This window comes from Acipenser ruthenus, unplaced genomic scaffold, assembly GCF_902713425.1.
Source record: "Acipenser ruthenus unplaced genomic scaffold, fAciRut3.2 maternal haplotype, whole genome shotgun sequence".
Classification (NCBI taxonomy): Eukaryota; Metazoa; Chordata; class Actinopteri; order Acipenseriformes; family Acipenseridae; genus Acipenser; species Acipenser ruthenus.
The window spans coordinates 16,325-30,845 of NW_026707276.1; the positions used below are offsets into that span (position 1 = coordinate 16,325).

Consider the following 14,521-nt stretch of genomic DNA (forward strand, 5'->3'; position numbering starts at 1 on the left):
CAGCCATTGCACTCAGCTCATCACCAGCACCGTCTGTCTGTGTTTGAATTCCTTCCTGCTTCCGGTCTGACGCCACCCACTCTGGCCGTCTTTGTGACAGTCTCCAAGGCAGTTTTACCACGTTTCCCTGCTATCTTTGTCTTTGGGACAGCAGGGACACCAAGGCGCACTACCACAGGCGGGACTGGCCACAGCGGACCGAGTTCTCTGTGGGGAGGAACAACGTCAAGTGGGAGCCACTGGTGGACCCCCGGAAGGTGCTGATGCCACCACTGCACATCAAATTGGGCCTTATGAAACAATTTCTCAGATCTCTAGATAAGGAGTCGGCAGCCTTCGAGTACCTTCAAGACTTCTTACCTAAGCTGTCTGAGGCAAAGGTCAAAGCCGGTGTCTTCGTCGGACCACAGATAAAGAAGATCCTGGAGTGCAATGAATGTTTTCTACATGTTAATCACTCCCTAATCCATGTGCATGCATTTCCTTGAATCCCTACTGCGTTCAGTTTGAGAATTAATCTTTTATGCGGGACTTTATCAAAAGCTTTCTAGAAATCTAAATAAACCATATCATATGCTTTGCAATTATCCATTGTCAATGTTGCATCCTCCTGTGTGTCTGTCTGTGTGGGTGGGTGTGTGTGTGTGGGTGGGTGTGTGTGTGTGGGTGGGTGTGTGTGTTGGTGTGTGTGTGTGTGTGGGTGGGTGGGTGGTGTATGTGGGTGTGTGTGTGGGTTTTCATCCTTGCAGGTAATGAAGAATACAAGACTGATTCCTGAACAAAAAATAAAACACCTCGGAACTAGGTGAGTGTAAAAGCAATGACTATATCTTTATTTTTTGGCATTTTGTACGTGCTCATCAGACCCAATCACTTCTGATGTATGTTGTTTGCCTCCTTAAAGGCCTAATTTCAACATATTCTAGAGTGAACACATTTCAACACATTCAACTCTTCTCATTATTTTCTCAGTTACATGGCCATACCCACTTGGTACATTCTGTGGCCATGTTTTTTGCACCTAAGAATGACCTTGACTGACTGCCACATGATAGTGATAGATATGTCAAAATAATGAATATATTTGAGATTAAAAATAGCAACTAAACATGAATGTGATGCTCTATTAGTAGGCTATAACTTAAAACATTTTCATTCTAGTATATGTTGTAATTAGGCCTTAAGGGCAAAAGCAAATGGACATACCAACATTGTTGCTATTTATATATAGCCTTGACACCATATGTTTGTTCTTTTTTTAATGAGAAGCCACTTAATAATATGAGTCACATATATCACAACAACATTTATACTTGTGAAGAATAAAAATGGTAAAATGAAAAATACACACAATTATATTGCTTTTTTAATCTTGTCGTGTTTAGTTGAAGCTCAAGCATTGTATTTCTATTAACAATTGTGTTTTAATCATTCACGTCTATGTTAATAAACAGTTATACCAGAAAACAAAAACTGCGTTTTGAATATTTTAACTTTCCAGAGTTTATTATTAGCTGTTTTAATCGTGAATATGAGAAAAATGCAAGCTTTTGGAGCAGTGTGTGCCTGTCTCTTTTGATCCTATACATTATCAAAAGTCAAGACATATTTTTTGTTTACCACAAAGGTAAGGCCTTAGCATCATCCAGCTGAGTTTTAAGAGAGTCAATGTCTGCCTGTGTCAATGGAAAGGTTTTAAGCTCTTTAATCTGTTGAACATGTGTGGAGACAAACTGAATCAAATTACTGAAGGCTTGGAGAAATGCATCGGCAGCTGCAAGGAACTGCTGGATGTCTTCTGCTGTTGGGATGTTGATCTGGGTTTTCCCGTCAATCTTTTTCGTGAGTGAGTTTGCAACTTTGAAGGCTTGCTCAACGGCCTAAAACATCAAATTGTGAAATATCAAACATCAAATCAGCACAGAAGAGGTATTTAATACCCTACCTTTCAGTTTCTAATGATGTAGTAGGCAGGCCACGAAAGTATATACACATGGTAAATGCTGCTTATTAACAATCACTTGGTAGCCATCAAAAAGTTGCCATTATCCAGAGGTTGCTAATAAGAGAAAAGCTATAGTATTAGATAGGATTGGTTCCTGAAAAACATTGTTAATAACTCCCTAATAACTGCTTAAAATACAGTGTTACCCTGTTGCTGCTGTATGTTCTAAAATCTGAATTGGTATTAAATATTACACAAACGGAATTCTTACAACTGATACTAGGTTACTACTACATTTAATAATAAATGAAGTGGATGCCTCAATTCTCTCTCTGCTGGCAGGAACTCAATTTTGGGGTTTTAGAGAAACTCCTAGAAATTATTCATTTCCATTGTATGTATGTAAACTTTTGACGATAACTGCTGTATATATTGTTAATAGAACATAAATAAAAAGTAGCAAAACATTACGTACATCAGATACTGGTCCAATGTATTTCTGAATAATTGATTCCATTGGTACTTCAAATCCTTCCAGTTGAATCATATCATCTTTGTGGTCTGTCATCCACTTTAGGAGCTTTTCACTGAGGCCTGTTTCATTTTTAATGATTGCGGTTAATGCCTTAATCACAGCACGCTTACTCTGTACATCCAAGGATTGTTGTTTATCGGGAAGCAATTTGTTAAGAACAACATTTACACCCCACAAGATAGCACCGATAGCTAAATTTTTCACAACAAATCCTACTATTTTTGGTATACTTGTTGTGACGTATTGAAGCAAGGTTTTTAAGGTCTCGCTAACTTTGGAAAGCTCTGCAACTTCTGCTCGTGCTTCAGCTACTTCTGCTTTTATTTCCTCTTGTGCTTCTTCTGATAGGTCTTCAATGTCATCGTCAGCTCCATCAATGGCTTCTTCAACTCCCTCAAATATGTCTTCTATCTCCGCCATTTTGGACTGGTATGTCTTGATCTATAAATAAATGTTAGAACAATTATCCTTTACTGTAGACGTGTAATCAAGGGACGAACAAAGCCAACCATCTATAAACCAGAAATGTACATTTTTATATTTTGGTTGAAATTCAAGATATTCCTATGTGTAACAAGGGTGTACTTAGGCCTACATTTTCTTACACAATGTTAAGTGTTTTGGAATTTAATTTAACTGCATGTTTAGTTTATCTCTTTGATTTGCTTTGATTAGTGGATATTTTTGTTGGTGCACTGATGGTTCCCATGTACCCGCATGGACCTCGCATGAAACTACATTTCCCATCATCCTCCTGCTCACATATGTAACTGAGATGGATTTACCAGTGCCAGAGCTAGATGGTGCCCAAGAGCAGTCTTCCAAAGAAACTCCCTTTACATCCACAGCAGCCTCTCTTTGCCTCATCTCCGTCCTCTGAAGGCAGGGTCAACTCTCACTGAAAATGCATATTACTCCACCCACTGTACCGGCATTTCAAACTATAGTGCCTCTTTTTTTACAGTAAAGTTTAAGTTTAAGCTGTTAACGTTGGTGCCTGCAGTAGTAGTTAAACTACTAATAGTAGGCTAACAAACAATGACAATAAAATGAATAAATAAGTCTGGGGAAAACCCAAACCAGCTGGCCATTATTATTATGGGAGGCTGTGTGGTCCAGTGATTAAAGAAAAGGGCTTGTAACCAGGAGGTCCCCAGTTCAAATCCCACCTGAGCCACTGACTCATTGTTTGACCCTGAGCAAGTCACTTAACCTCCTTGTGCTCCGTCTTTCGGGTGGGATGTAATTGTAAGTGACTCTGCAGTTGATGCATAGTTCACACACCCTAGTCGCTGTAAGTCGCCTTGGATAAAGGCATCTACTAAATAAACAAATAATAATAATAATAACACCGTGTAACAATTTTTTTTTTTTTTTTGGTTCCTGGGTAGTAAGTGTTATTTCCGAATTGCTTATGCCTCAAAAGTATAGAACATGGTTATTATTCCCCACAAACTTTGCTTTTGTGACCAGGACAGTGATATTTTGAAATTTACCTATTTTCCAGAACATTCCAGATAGATTCAGTGCTGAGTAAACTTGGAGTAACTTCTAGAACTTTCTAGAACTTTCCAGTAACATAAATAGTAGTATAAATACAGGGGCCTTAAGCCCACCAGTTCAGTTTAGTTCCAGCTGCCTAAGTGGATACATATCTGCATTTTTCTGAGATGGCATCAAGGTCATAGGAGACTTCAAAATGGTGGCATTCCTGATGGGTCTTGTGGCAAAGTGCCCCGCCCCTGTGTGCATTTGTGTGATCTGTGTTTGTATGTATGCGTGCGTATGTTAATGTTGGTGTATAGATTGGTACACGGGATATAAACGGGTCTGTGTTTCACGTGTATTTAAAGTGTATAATTATATTTAGGCACGAGGATGGCACATCACTTCACGTGCAGATAAAATGTGTATAATGTGTGGCACGGGGTTGCACGTAATGAATTCACGTGCTGGGATTCAAGTGAGTAATTAATTAGTAATTGAATCCCAGCACAACAGTATATATAGATGCACGTTTTAGTCACTCGTGTTTGGGTGTTCGGAAGAGGAGAACGGGTGAGAGAGAGAGGAGTAAAAGTAGAGTTAAATACGATCGTAAATATAAGTGTTTGTTCTCACCGTGTCTGTTTGTCTGTCCGTGCACCGTTTGTTTAGTGTTAGTCCGTTTTGTATGTCTGTTTATTTTGGCGCAAGTGCCGTGTCCTGTTTTTTGTACTGTTGACAACCCTTTTATTTGTTAATAAACGCTGAGTGCAGCCATTGCACTCAGCTCATCACCAGCACCGTCTGTCTGTGTTTGAATTCCTTCCTGCTTCCGGTCTGACGCCACCCACTCTGGCCGTCTTTGTGACAGTCTCCAAGGCAGTTTTACCACGTTTCCCTGCTATCTTTGTCTTTGGGACAGCAGGGACACCAAGGCGCACTACCACAGGCGGGACTGGCCACAGCGGACCGAGTTCTCTGTGGGGAGGAACAACGTCAAGTGGGAGCCACTGGTGGACCCCCGGAAGGTGCTGATGCCACCACTGCACATCAAATTGGGCCTTATGAAACAATTTCTCAGATCTCTAGATAAGGAGTCGGCAGCCTTCGAGTACCTTCAAGACTTCTTACCTAAGCTGTCTGAGGCAAAGGTCAAAGCCGGTGTCTTCGTCGGACCACAGATAAAGAAGATCCTGGAGTGCAATGAATGTTTTCTACATGTTAATCACTCCCTAATCCATGTGCATGCATTTCCTTGAATCCCTACTGCGTTCAGTTTGAGAATTAATCTTTTATGCGGGACTTTATCAAAAGCTTTCTAGAAATCTAAATAAACCATATCATATGCTTTGCAATTATCCATTGTCAATGTTGCATCCTCCTGTGTGTCTGTCTGTGTGGGTGGGTGTGTGTGTGTGGGTGGGTGTGTGTGTGTGGGTGGGTGGGTGGGTGGGTGTGTGTGTTGGTGTGTGTGTGTGTGTGGGTGGGTGGGTGGTGTATGTGGGTGTGTGTGTGGGTTTTCATCCTTGCAGGTAATGAAGAATACAAGACTGATTCCTGAACAAAAAATAAAACACCTCGGAACTAGGTGAGTGTAAAAGCAATGACTATATCTTTATTTTTTGGCATTTTGTACGTGCTCATCAGACCCAATCACTTCTGATGTATGTTGTTTGCCTCCTTAAAGGCCTAATTTCAACATATTCTAGAGTGAACACATTTCAACACATTCAACTCTTCTCATTATTTTCTCAGTTACATGGCCATACCCACTTGGTACATTCTGTGGCCATGTTTTTTGCACCTAAGAATGACCTTGACTGACTGCCACATGATAGTGATAGATATGTCAAAATAATTAATATATTTGAGATTAAAAATAGCAACTAAACATGAATGTGATGCTCTATTAGTAGGCTATAACTTAAAACATTTTCATTCTAGTATATGTTGTAATTAGGCCTTAAGGGCAAAAGCAAATGGACATACCAACATTGTTGCTATTTATATATAGCCTTGACACCATATGTTTGTTCTTTTTTTAATGAGAAGCCACTTAATAATATGAGTCACATATATCACAACAACATTTATACTTGTGAAGAATAAAAATGGTAAAATGAAAAATACACACAATTATATTGCTTTTTTAATCTTGTCGTGTTTAGTTGAAGCTCAAGCATTGTATTTCTATTAACAATTGTGTTTTAATCATTCACGTCTATGTTAATAAGCAGTTATACCAGAAAACAAAAACTGCGTTTTGAATATTTTAACTTTCCAGAGTTTATTATTAGCTGTTTTAATCGTGAATATGAGAAAAATGCAAGCTTTTGGAGCAGTGTGTGCCTGTCTCTTTTGATCCTATACATTATCAAAAGTCAAGACATATTTTTTGTTTACCACAAAGGTAAGGCCTTAGCATCATCCAGCTGAGTTTTAAGAGAGTCAATGTCTGCCTGTGTCAATGGAAAGGTTTTAAGCTCTTTAATCTGTTGAACATGTGTGGAGACAAACTGAATCAAATTACTGAAGGCTTGGAGAAATGCATCGGCAGCTGCAAGGAACTGCTGGATGTCTTCTGCTGTTGGGATGTTGATCTGGGTTTTCCCGTCAATCTTTTTCGTGAGCGAGGTTGCAACTTTGAAGGCTTGCTCAACGGCCTAAAACATCAAATTGTGAAATATCAAACATCAAATCAGCACAGAAGAGGTATTTAATACCCTACCTTTCAGTTTCTAATGATGTAGTAGGCAGGCCACGAAAGTATATACACATGGTAAATGCTGCTTATTAACAATCACTTGGTAGCCATCAAAAAGTTGCCATTATCCAGAGGTTGCTAATAAGAGAAAAGCTATAGTATTAGATAGGATTGGTTCCTGAAAAACATTGTTAATAACTCCCTAATAACTGCTTAAAATACAGTGTTACCCTGTTGCTGCTGTATGTTCTAAAATCTGAATTGGTATTAAATATTACACAAACGGAATTCTTACAACTGATACTAGGTTACTACTACATTTAATAATAAATGAAGTGGATGCCTCAATTCTCTCTCTGCTGGCAGGAACTCAATTTTGGGGTTTTAGAGAAACTCCTAGAAATTATTCATTTCCATTGTATGTATGTAAACTTTTGACGATAACTGCTGTATATATTGTTAATAGAACATAAATAAAAAGTAGCAAAACATTACGTACATCAGATACTGGTCCAATGTATTTCTGAATAATTGATTCCATTGGTACTTCAAATCCTTCCAGTTGAATCATATCATCTTTGTGGTCTGTCATCCACTTTAGGAGCTTTTCACTGAGGCCTGTTTCATTTTTAATGATTGCGGTTAATGCCTTAATCACAGCACGCTTACTCTGTACATCCAAGGATTGTTGTTTATCGGGAAGCAATTTGTTAAGAACAACATTTACACCCCACAAGATAGCACCGATAGCTAAATTTTTCACAACAAATCCTACTATTTTTGGTATACTTGTTGTGACGTATTGAAGCAAGGTTTTTAAGGTCTCGCTAACTTTGGAAAGCTCTGCAACTTCTGCTCGTGCTTCAGCTACTTCTGCTTTTATTTCCTCTTGTGCTTCTTCTGATAGGTCTTCAATGTCATCGTCAGCTCCATCAATGGCTTCTTCAACTCCCTCAAATATGTCTTCTATCTCCGCCATTTTGGACTGGTATGTCTTGATCTATAAATAAATGTTAGAACAATTATCCTTTACTGTAGACGTGTAATCAAGGGACGAACAAAGCCAACCATCTATAAACCAGAAATGTACATTTTTATATTTTGGTTGAAATTCAAGATATTCCTATGTGTAACAAGGGTGTACTTAGGCCTACATTTTCTTACACAATGTTAAGTGTTTTGGAATTTAATTTAACTGCATGTTTAGTTTATCTCTTTGATTTGCTTTGATTAGTGGATATTTTTGTTGGTGCACTGATGGTTCCCATGTACCCGCATGGACCTCGCATGAAACTACATTTCCCATCATCCTCCTGCTCACATATGTAACTGAGATGGATTTACCAGTGCCAGAGCTAGATGGTGCCCAAGAGCAGTCTTCCAAAGAAACTCCCTTTACATCCACAGCAGCCTCTCTTTGCCTCATCTCCGTCCTCTGAAGGCAGGGTCAACTCTCACTGAAAATGCATATTACTCCACCCACTGTACCGGCATTTCAAACTATAGTGCCTCTTTTTTTACAGTAAAGTTTAAGTTTAAGCTGTTAACGTTGGTGCCTGCAGTAGTAGTTAAACTACTAATAGTAGGCTAACAAACAATGACAATAAAATGAATAAATAAGTCTGGGGAAAACCCAAACCAGCTGGCCATTATTATTATGGGAGGCTGTGTGGTCCAGTGATTAAAGAAAAGGGCTTGTAACCAGGAGGTCCCCAGTTCAAATCCCACCTGAGCCACTGACTCATTGTTTGACCCTGAGCAAGTCACTTAACCTCCTTGTGCTCCGTCTTTCGGGTGGGATGTAATTGTAAGTGACTCTGCAGTTGATGCATAGTTCACACACCCTAGTCGCTGTAAGTCGCCTTGGATAAAGGCATCTACTAAATAAACAAATAATAATAATAATAACACCGTGTAACAATTTTTTTTTTTTTTTTTGGTTCCTGGGTAGTAAGTGTTATTTCCGAATTGCTTATGCCTCAAAAGTATAGAACATGGTTATTATTCCCCACAAACTTTGCTTTTGTGACCAGGACAGTGATATTTTGAAATTTACCTATTTTCCAGAACATTCCAGATAGATTCAGTGCTGAGTAAACTTGGAGTAACTTCTAGAACTTTCTAGAACTTTCCAGTAACATAAATAGTAGTATAAATACAGGGGCCTTAAGCCCACCAGTTCAGTTTAGTTCCAGCTGCCTAAGTGGATACATATCTGCATTTTTCTGAGATGGCATCAAGGTCATAGGAGACTTCAAAATGGTGGCATTCCTGATGGGTCTTGTGGCAAAGTGCCCCGCCCCTGTGTGCATTTGTGTGATCTGTGTTTGTATGTATGCGTGCGTATGTTAATGTTGGTGTATAGATTGGTACACGGGATATAAACGGGTCTGTGTTTCACGTGTATTTAAAGTGTATAATTATATTTAGGCACGAGGATGGCACATCACTTCACGTGCAGATAAAATGTGTATAATGTGTGGCACGGGGTTGCACGTAATGAATTCACGTGCTGGGATTCAAGTGAGTAATTAATTAGTAATTGAATCCCAGCACAACAGTATATATAGATGCACGTTTTAGTCACTCGTGTTTGGGTGTTCGGAAGAGGAGAACGGGTGAGAGAGAGAGGAGTAAAAGTAGAGTTAAATACGATCGTAAATATAAGTGTTTGTTCTCACCGTGTCTGTTTGTCTGTCCGTGCACCGTTTGTTTAGTGTTAGTCCGTTTTGTATGTCTGTTTATTTTGGCGCAAGTGCCGTGTCCTGTTTTTTGTACTGTTGACAACCCTTTTATTTGTTAATAAACGCTGAGTGCAGCCATTGCACTCAGCTCATCACCAGCACCGTCTGTCTGTGTTTGAATTCCTTCCTGCTTCCGGTCTGACGCCACCCACTCTGGCCGTCTTTGTGACAGTCTCCAAGGCAGTTTTACCACGTTTCCCTGCTATCTTTGTCTTTGGGACAGCAGGGACACCAAGGCGCACTACCACAGGCGGGACTGGCCACAGCGGACCGAGTTCTCTGTGGGGAGGAACAACATCAAGTGGGAGCCACTGGTGGACCCCCGGAAGGTGCTGATGCCACCACTGCACATCAAATTGGGCCTTATGAAACAATTTGTCAGAGCTCTAGATAAGGAGTCGGCAGCCTTCGAGTACCTTCAAGACTTCATACCTAAGCTGTCTGAGGCAAAGGTCAAAGCCGGTGTCTTCGTCGGACCACAGATAAAGAAGATCCTGGAGTGCAATGAATTCCCCAAGAAGCTCACTAGTAAGGAGAAAGCGGCTTGGAACAGCTTTGTCGCAGTGGTTCGGGGCTTCCTGGGCAATCACAAGGCCGAAAACTATGTGGAGCTGGTTGAGACTCTGGTGAAGAACTACGGCACAATGGGCTGTAGGATGTCCCTCAAAGTCCATATCCTTGATGCTCATCTTGATAAATTCAAGGAGAACATGGGAGCGTACTCGGAGGAGCAAGGCGAACACTTCCAACAGGATATATTGGACTTTGAAAGCCACTACCAAAGACAGTATAACGAGAACATGATGGGAGACTACATTTGGGGTCTGATTCGTGAACGTGATTTACAGTATAATTGTAAATCTCGAAAAACTACTCACTTCTAAATCTTTTGTAGTCATTTTTGTTTACTTTAGTATAAATACATGTTAATTTGGATTCATATGTTGTTTTTTTCTGACTTTATGTGAACGAAAAGACACAAATTTGCCCGTTTTCTCATTGGTAATAGGTAAATTTCAAAATATCACTGTCCTGGTCACAAAAGCAAAGTTTGTGGGGAATAATAGCCATTTTCTATACTTTTGAGGCATAAGCAATATGGTGATATCTTGTAACAATTGTAAGTCGCCCTGGATAAGGGCGTCTGCTAAGAAATAAATAATAATAATAATAATAATAATAATAATAAATAATAATAACGTACACAGGGTGGGGGTCAGGGCTGTAGCTGACGTGATTACCTCCAATACCCTGCTATCAAAACAGTTGCAGGGTGTTTTTGTGCAGCGATATTGGTGCTGAAGTTGAAGTTTGTGAAATACCAGGTTCAACCCCAGCAATTATCATTATTATTGTAGGCTGTTCAGTGACTTTTGTGTGTGTTTGTCTTGTTCAGTTTCATTGCATGTATTGTACGGCCAGGGTGTGTTACTCTTGGGGTTGGGGTTTGTAAATAGTTGGGTTGGGGGAGTGAGAGAGTGAGGGGAGACCAGGCGGCAGAGTGTGTGGAAGTGCTTGGGATTCGCTGCATGAGAGAGAAACTACAGAACTGAACCTACATGTAGTTGGGTTATTTGTTGTTATTATTATTATTATTATTATTATTATTATTATTATTATCATTATTATTATTATTATTATTATTATTATTATTATTATTATTATTATTATCATCAATAGGACTTTAATAATAATCTCAAAGAACTCCTAACTGAGCTCTTGGTATATTTTTTGTCTTCAACAAACCTCCCGTTACTGGTTGAATCATCATTCCCCACTAAAATGAATAAATGATGAATTCAAGTAAATAACAGTCCATGCATAATACTGCTATTGCTATTACGGTAAATATATGACAATGTTCTTTTATATTGATAGAAATCACATCTGTGGGAGATGTTTGTATTCTGCTGATGTTTGACGTAACATTTTAGGCTATTTACCTCATTTTCAGTGGGTCATTTTGATTGTTATTGCTAATGTGGTATTGTGACAAGGTACTTATTATAAGAACAGAGCAAACTCGCACAATCTAAAATCTGACCGACTTTCCGGCAAACAGATTCATTTAGTTAACATTCTCTACTGTATCTTTCCAATAATACAGCAGCTCCTGTTTAAATACTGTTTAAATCAAATCCATTTCACAAAGAATTCTCAATAAAAGCTATCTGTTTATTTAATGGTTATAAAAAAAAACACCTGTAGGTCTTCTTCGTTGAACTGGCTTTCCCTTACAAAAACTGCAGCCTATAAAGATAAAGTAAAAAAAAAAAAAGGTTTGACGACGTGTGCTACTTCTGTGTAATACGGTAGCTATTTTAAAATGACGTGGAAAGGAGGGGTACCAGACACCAGGAGCTGCGAAGCATGACTAAAGGAGGAGCCTGGCACTGAGTGAGTTAAAGAGAGCCCATGATGTGGCCATACCTCGCATGGAGTGCGCAGGCACCCTACCACTGAGACGAGGCACAGGCACACTGAGGTAGGAACATGCATGCACTGGAGCAAACGCACAAGAGCACAGTCACCAAACACTGGATGTGCAGCGCAAGGTAAAGTACACACCAAGGCTTAGGTGGGTTGCTCCAGCACTGAGTTTTGAGAGGAAGTGAGCTGATGCAAGGGCACTGAGGCACCAAGCATGGTAGCATGGAGCACCAACGCACATCCTTCATTTTGTTGCTATTATCATTAAATTAATTTAGATGGGATCCAAGGGCCAGGTTAACTATCACTGGGAACTTAAAAAGCGTGGGCATAACAACATGTCTTTGCATTTATTTACTTTTCTATGTGTGTTTTGTTACTGGCTTTGTGCTGGGGTGTAACGTGAGAGTATGCCAGTTACACAGGAACTACATTTCCCATCATCCTCCTGCACACTTATGTATTGGTGGAGATGATGAAAAATGTAGTTCTGAACATCTTCTAAAAATGACATGTGAAGCCATCTTGGAAAGAGCACAGTGGACTGTAGTTTAAAAGTGGTCAGGATGGTGTATACTTCTCACAATCTACAATTCGAAAGGTGATATAGACTAGAAGGAGACAGATATGATTGTCATGGCTGTAAAAACTCACGGTTCTTATTTGATCATTGTAGTTTATGTTGAAAACATTAATGTTATTGATTTCATTTTTTTCTTTCAAATCCCCTATTTATACAGGTGACGTTTTATCACTTTAAGATGCCACAAATCTGCTAAAAAGAAACACTCCAAGTAGGGAGTCTCTTCCTGAGACTGCAGCTTGACATCATTACATGACTGTGACGATGTAGGTTAGTTATATATGATTTTAAAATGCCAAATCAAATATGCAGTTGAATTCTTTTATTTGAAAATAACTACAAAAACTAAAACCAGAAGTTGACCTGGGAACTTTTGTATGCCTGGGAACTATTGTATCTTACAACAGAGTGAAAAACAAAAGGAACTCCATCACTGTTAATCCCCACAGCAAAGCACAACGAGACTCACGAACATTCCATAACTGATTGATAAATTAACAGTGTTTACAATGGGTTGAATTAAATAAAGAAAGGTGCTGCGGGAGGGGAATCCTATACATATAAAAAGATGACATGTAAAATAACTTACCTGGGAGGGAGAGAGGGGATCCTTTGTTCTGGGGTGGTATGTTGGCTGCAACCAAACCTGTAAAAGAAAGAAAAATAAAAAGACGGTTGGAAACTTTTCTTTGAGTTTGAAAGCGGTGCCTGCTTGTGTCTATTGTGCGGAATAGGAGCACATATTCCTTACGGTGAATAGGACCAGAAAACAGCGAGTTGAGAAAGATTAAGCTCATGGTTTATTTTGGGGTTAAAACAATGGTAAAGTTTTGCTAATTTTTTATTTCAAAATAAAATACTTACCGGATCTAGAGACAATGGGGTAGATATTGCGCCTGTTTTAAGAGTCGTAAACCTGTCGCAAGCTAGTCAGAAGTGTCAGGTGACGTTGTTACCTTTTCTTTCTTAATTACCAGTTAAAACAGCTTTTAGAGACCTGATAAATACACAGACCTCAAGGGCCAGAGCACAACAGACACAAACTAACATTTAATTTCTATTAAATGCTCTGGGTTAACCCCTAAACAATATTATTACCAACACACACAAATAACCAATAATCACTTCAGTGTTTGAAAAGAAAAAGATTTGCAGTTTATTTCACAACATACTGCAGGAGCTTAAGAGTGTGTGTCCTACCGGAAAGCAGGCCAGGCTGAAAGAGAGGGAAAAGTTGTTGATGTGGGTTCGGTCGACTGTCCTATATATTTATCTACATATATAGGTAAATATTTTACAATGGTCGCCCTATATATTTATCTACATATATAGGTAAATGTTTTACAATGGTCGTCCTATATATTTATCTACATATATAGGCTAATGTTTTACAATGGTCGTCCTATATATTTATCTACATATATAGGCGAATGTTTTTGACCTTCTGAGGGAGTGATGATCAGTCACTGTTTTATGTCTTTATTCTCTTGTTTGATCCTATGCAGCTAAACCCACTACTGCAATTCTAATGTACTACAGCACTCAGTTCTAAGTGCATTAAGTCTGCATAGCGCTAATGGGAGCCCAATCTATCCTATTATAAGGAAGCCCAGATACTCACCTGATTTGGTATTGGCACAGGGTTTGGTCGATCAGTTAGTTTAGAACAAGAGTTTTTGTTCAATATGCTCAATAAATAAATATAACAGAATAATATGCGTGCATATAACCTAGTTCAGACATGATAGCCCAGGAAAAAAAGCTGAAGAAAAGTTTGAAGCAGTTAGCCTGCAGTGACGCACATTATAACAAGCTTGCATTAATCTTCAGATAAACGAATCAACAAGTATTACACATTGTAAAGCTCTGATATTTTTATTTTTATCCTGGACATCAAAAGGACTCAGAATTACCAAATCAGTGAGTGAAGTCACATTTAATGCCATTGTCAAATATAGGTTTCATTGCTATCTAAATGATATTGGACTATTAAAAAAAGGTAATTTTAAAAAATGTTGAATGCCTTGCTAAATATGTCATCACACACCACTGAATAGTAGCCTATATTAAAAAAAAAAAATTGTTTACAGGTTTC

General features: G+C 38.9%; 2 protein-coding genes across 3 annotated transcripts; both read right to left on the bottom strand.

Moving 5' to 3' along the window:
• Window positions 1-806: 806 nt before the first annotated feature.
• On the bottom strand, window positions 807-3,865 carry LOC117963623 (uncharacterized). 2 transcript variants are annotated; one of them, XM_059018629.1, is made up of 3 exons: window positions 3,266-3,865; window positions 2,421-2,921; window positions 807-1,880 (listed from the first exon to the last, which is right to left on the bottom strand). In XM_059018629.1, exons 2-3 carry the CDS (start codon window positions 2,898-2,900, stop codon window positions 1,617-1,619), a joined length of 744 nt encoding a protein of 247 aa, XP_058874612.1. In that variant the 5' UTR covers window positions 2,901-2,921; window positions 3,266-3,865; the 3' UTR covers window positions 807-1,616. The 2 variants fall into 2 exon arrangements, with proteins under 2 accessions (XP_058874612.1, XP_058874611.1); XM_059018628.1 differs by having other exon boundaries at window positions 2,421-3,865.
• A 1,689-nt stretch (window positions 3,866-5,554) lies between these two features.
• LOC131725098 (uncharacterized) lies at window positions 5,555-13,142 on the bottom strand. Its single transcript, XM_059018627.1, has 4 exons — window positions 13,016-13,142; window positions 11,616-11,663; window positions 7,169-7,669; window positions 5,555-6,628 (listed from the first exon to the last, which is right to left on the bottom strand). Exons 3-4 carry the CDS (start codon window positions 7,646-7,648, stop codon window positions 6,365-6,367), a joined length of 744 nt encoding a protein of 247 aa, XP_058874610.1. The 5' UTR covers window positions 7,649-7,669; window positions 11,616-11,663; window positions 13,016-13,142; the 3' UTR covers window positions 5,555-6,364.
• Between the last annotated feature and the right edge of the window lie 1,379 nt (window positions 13,143-14,521).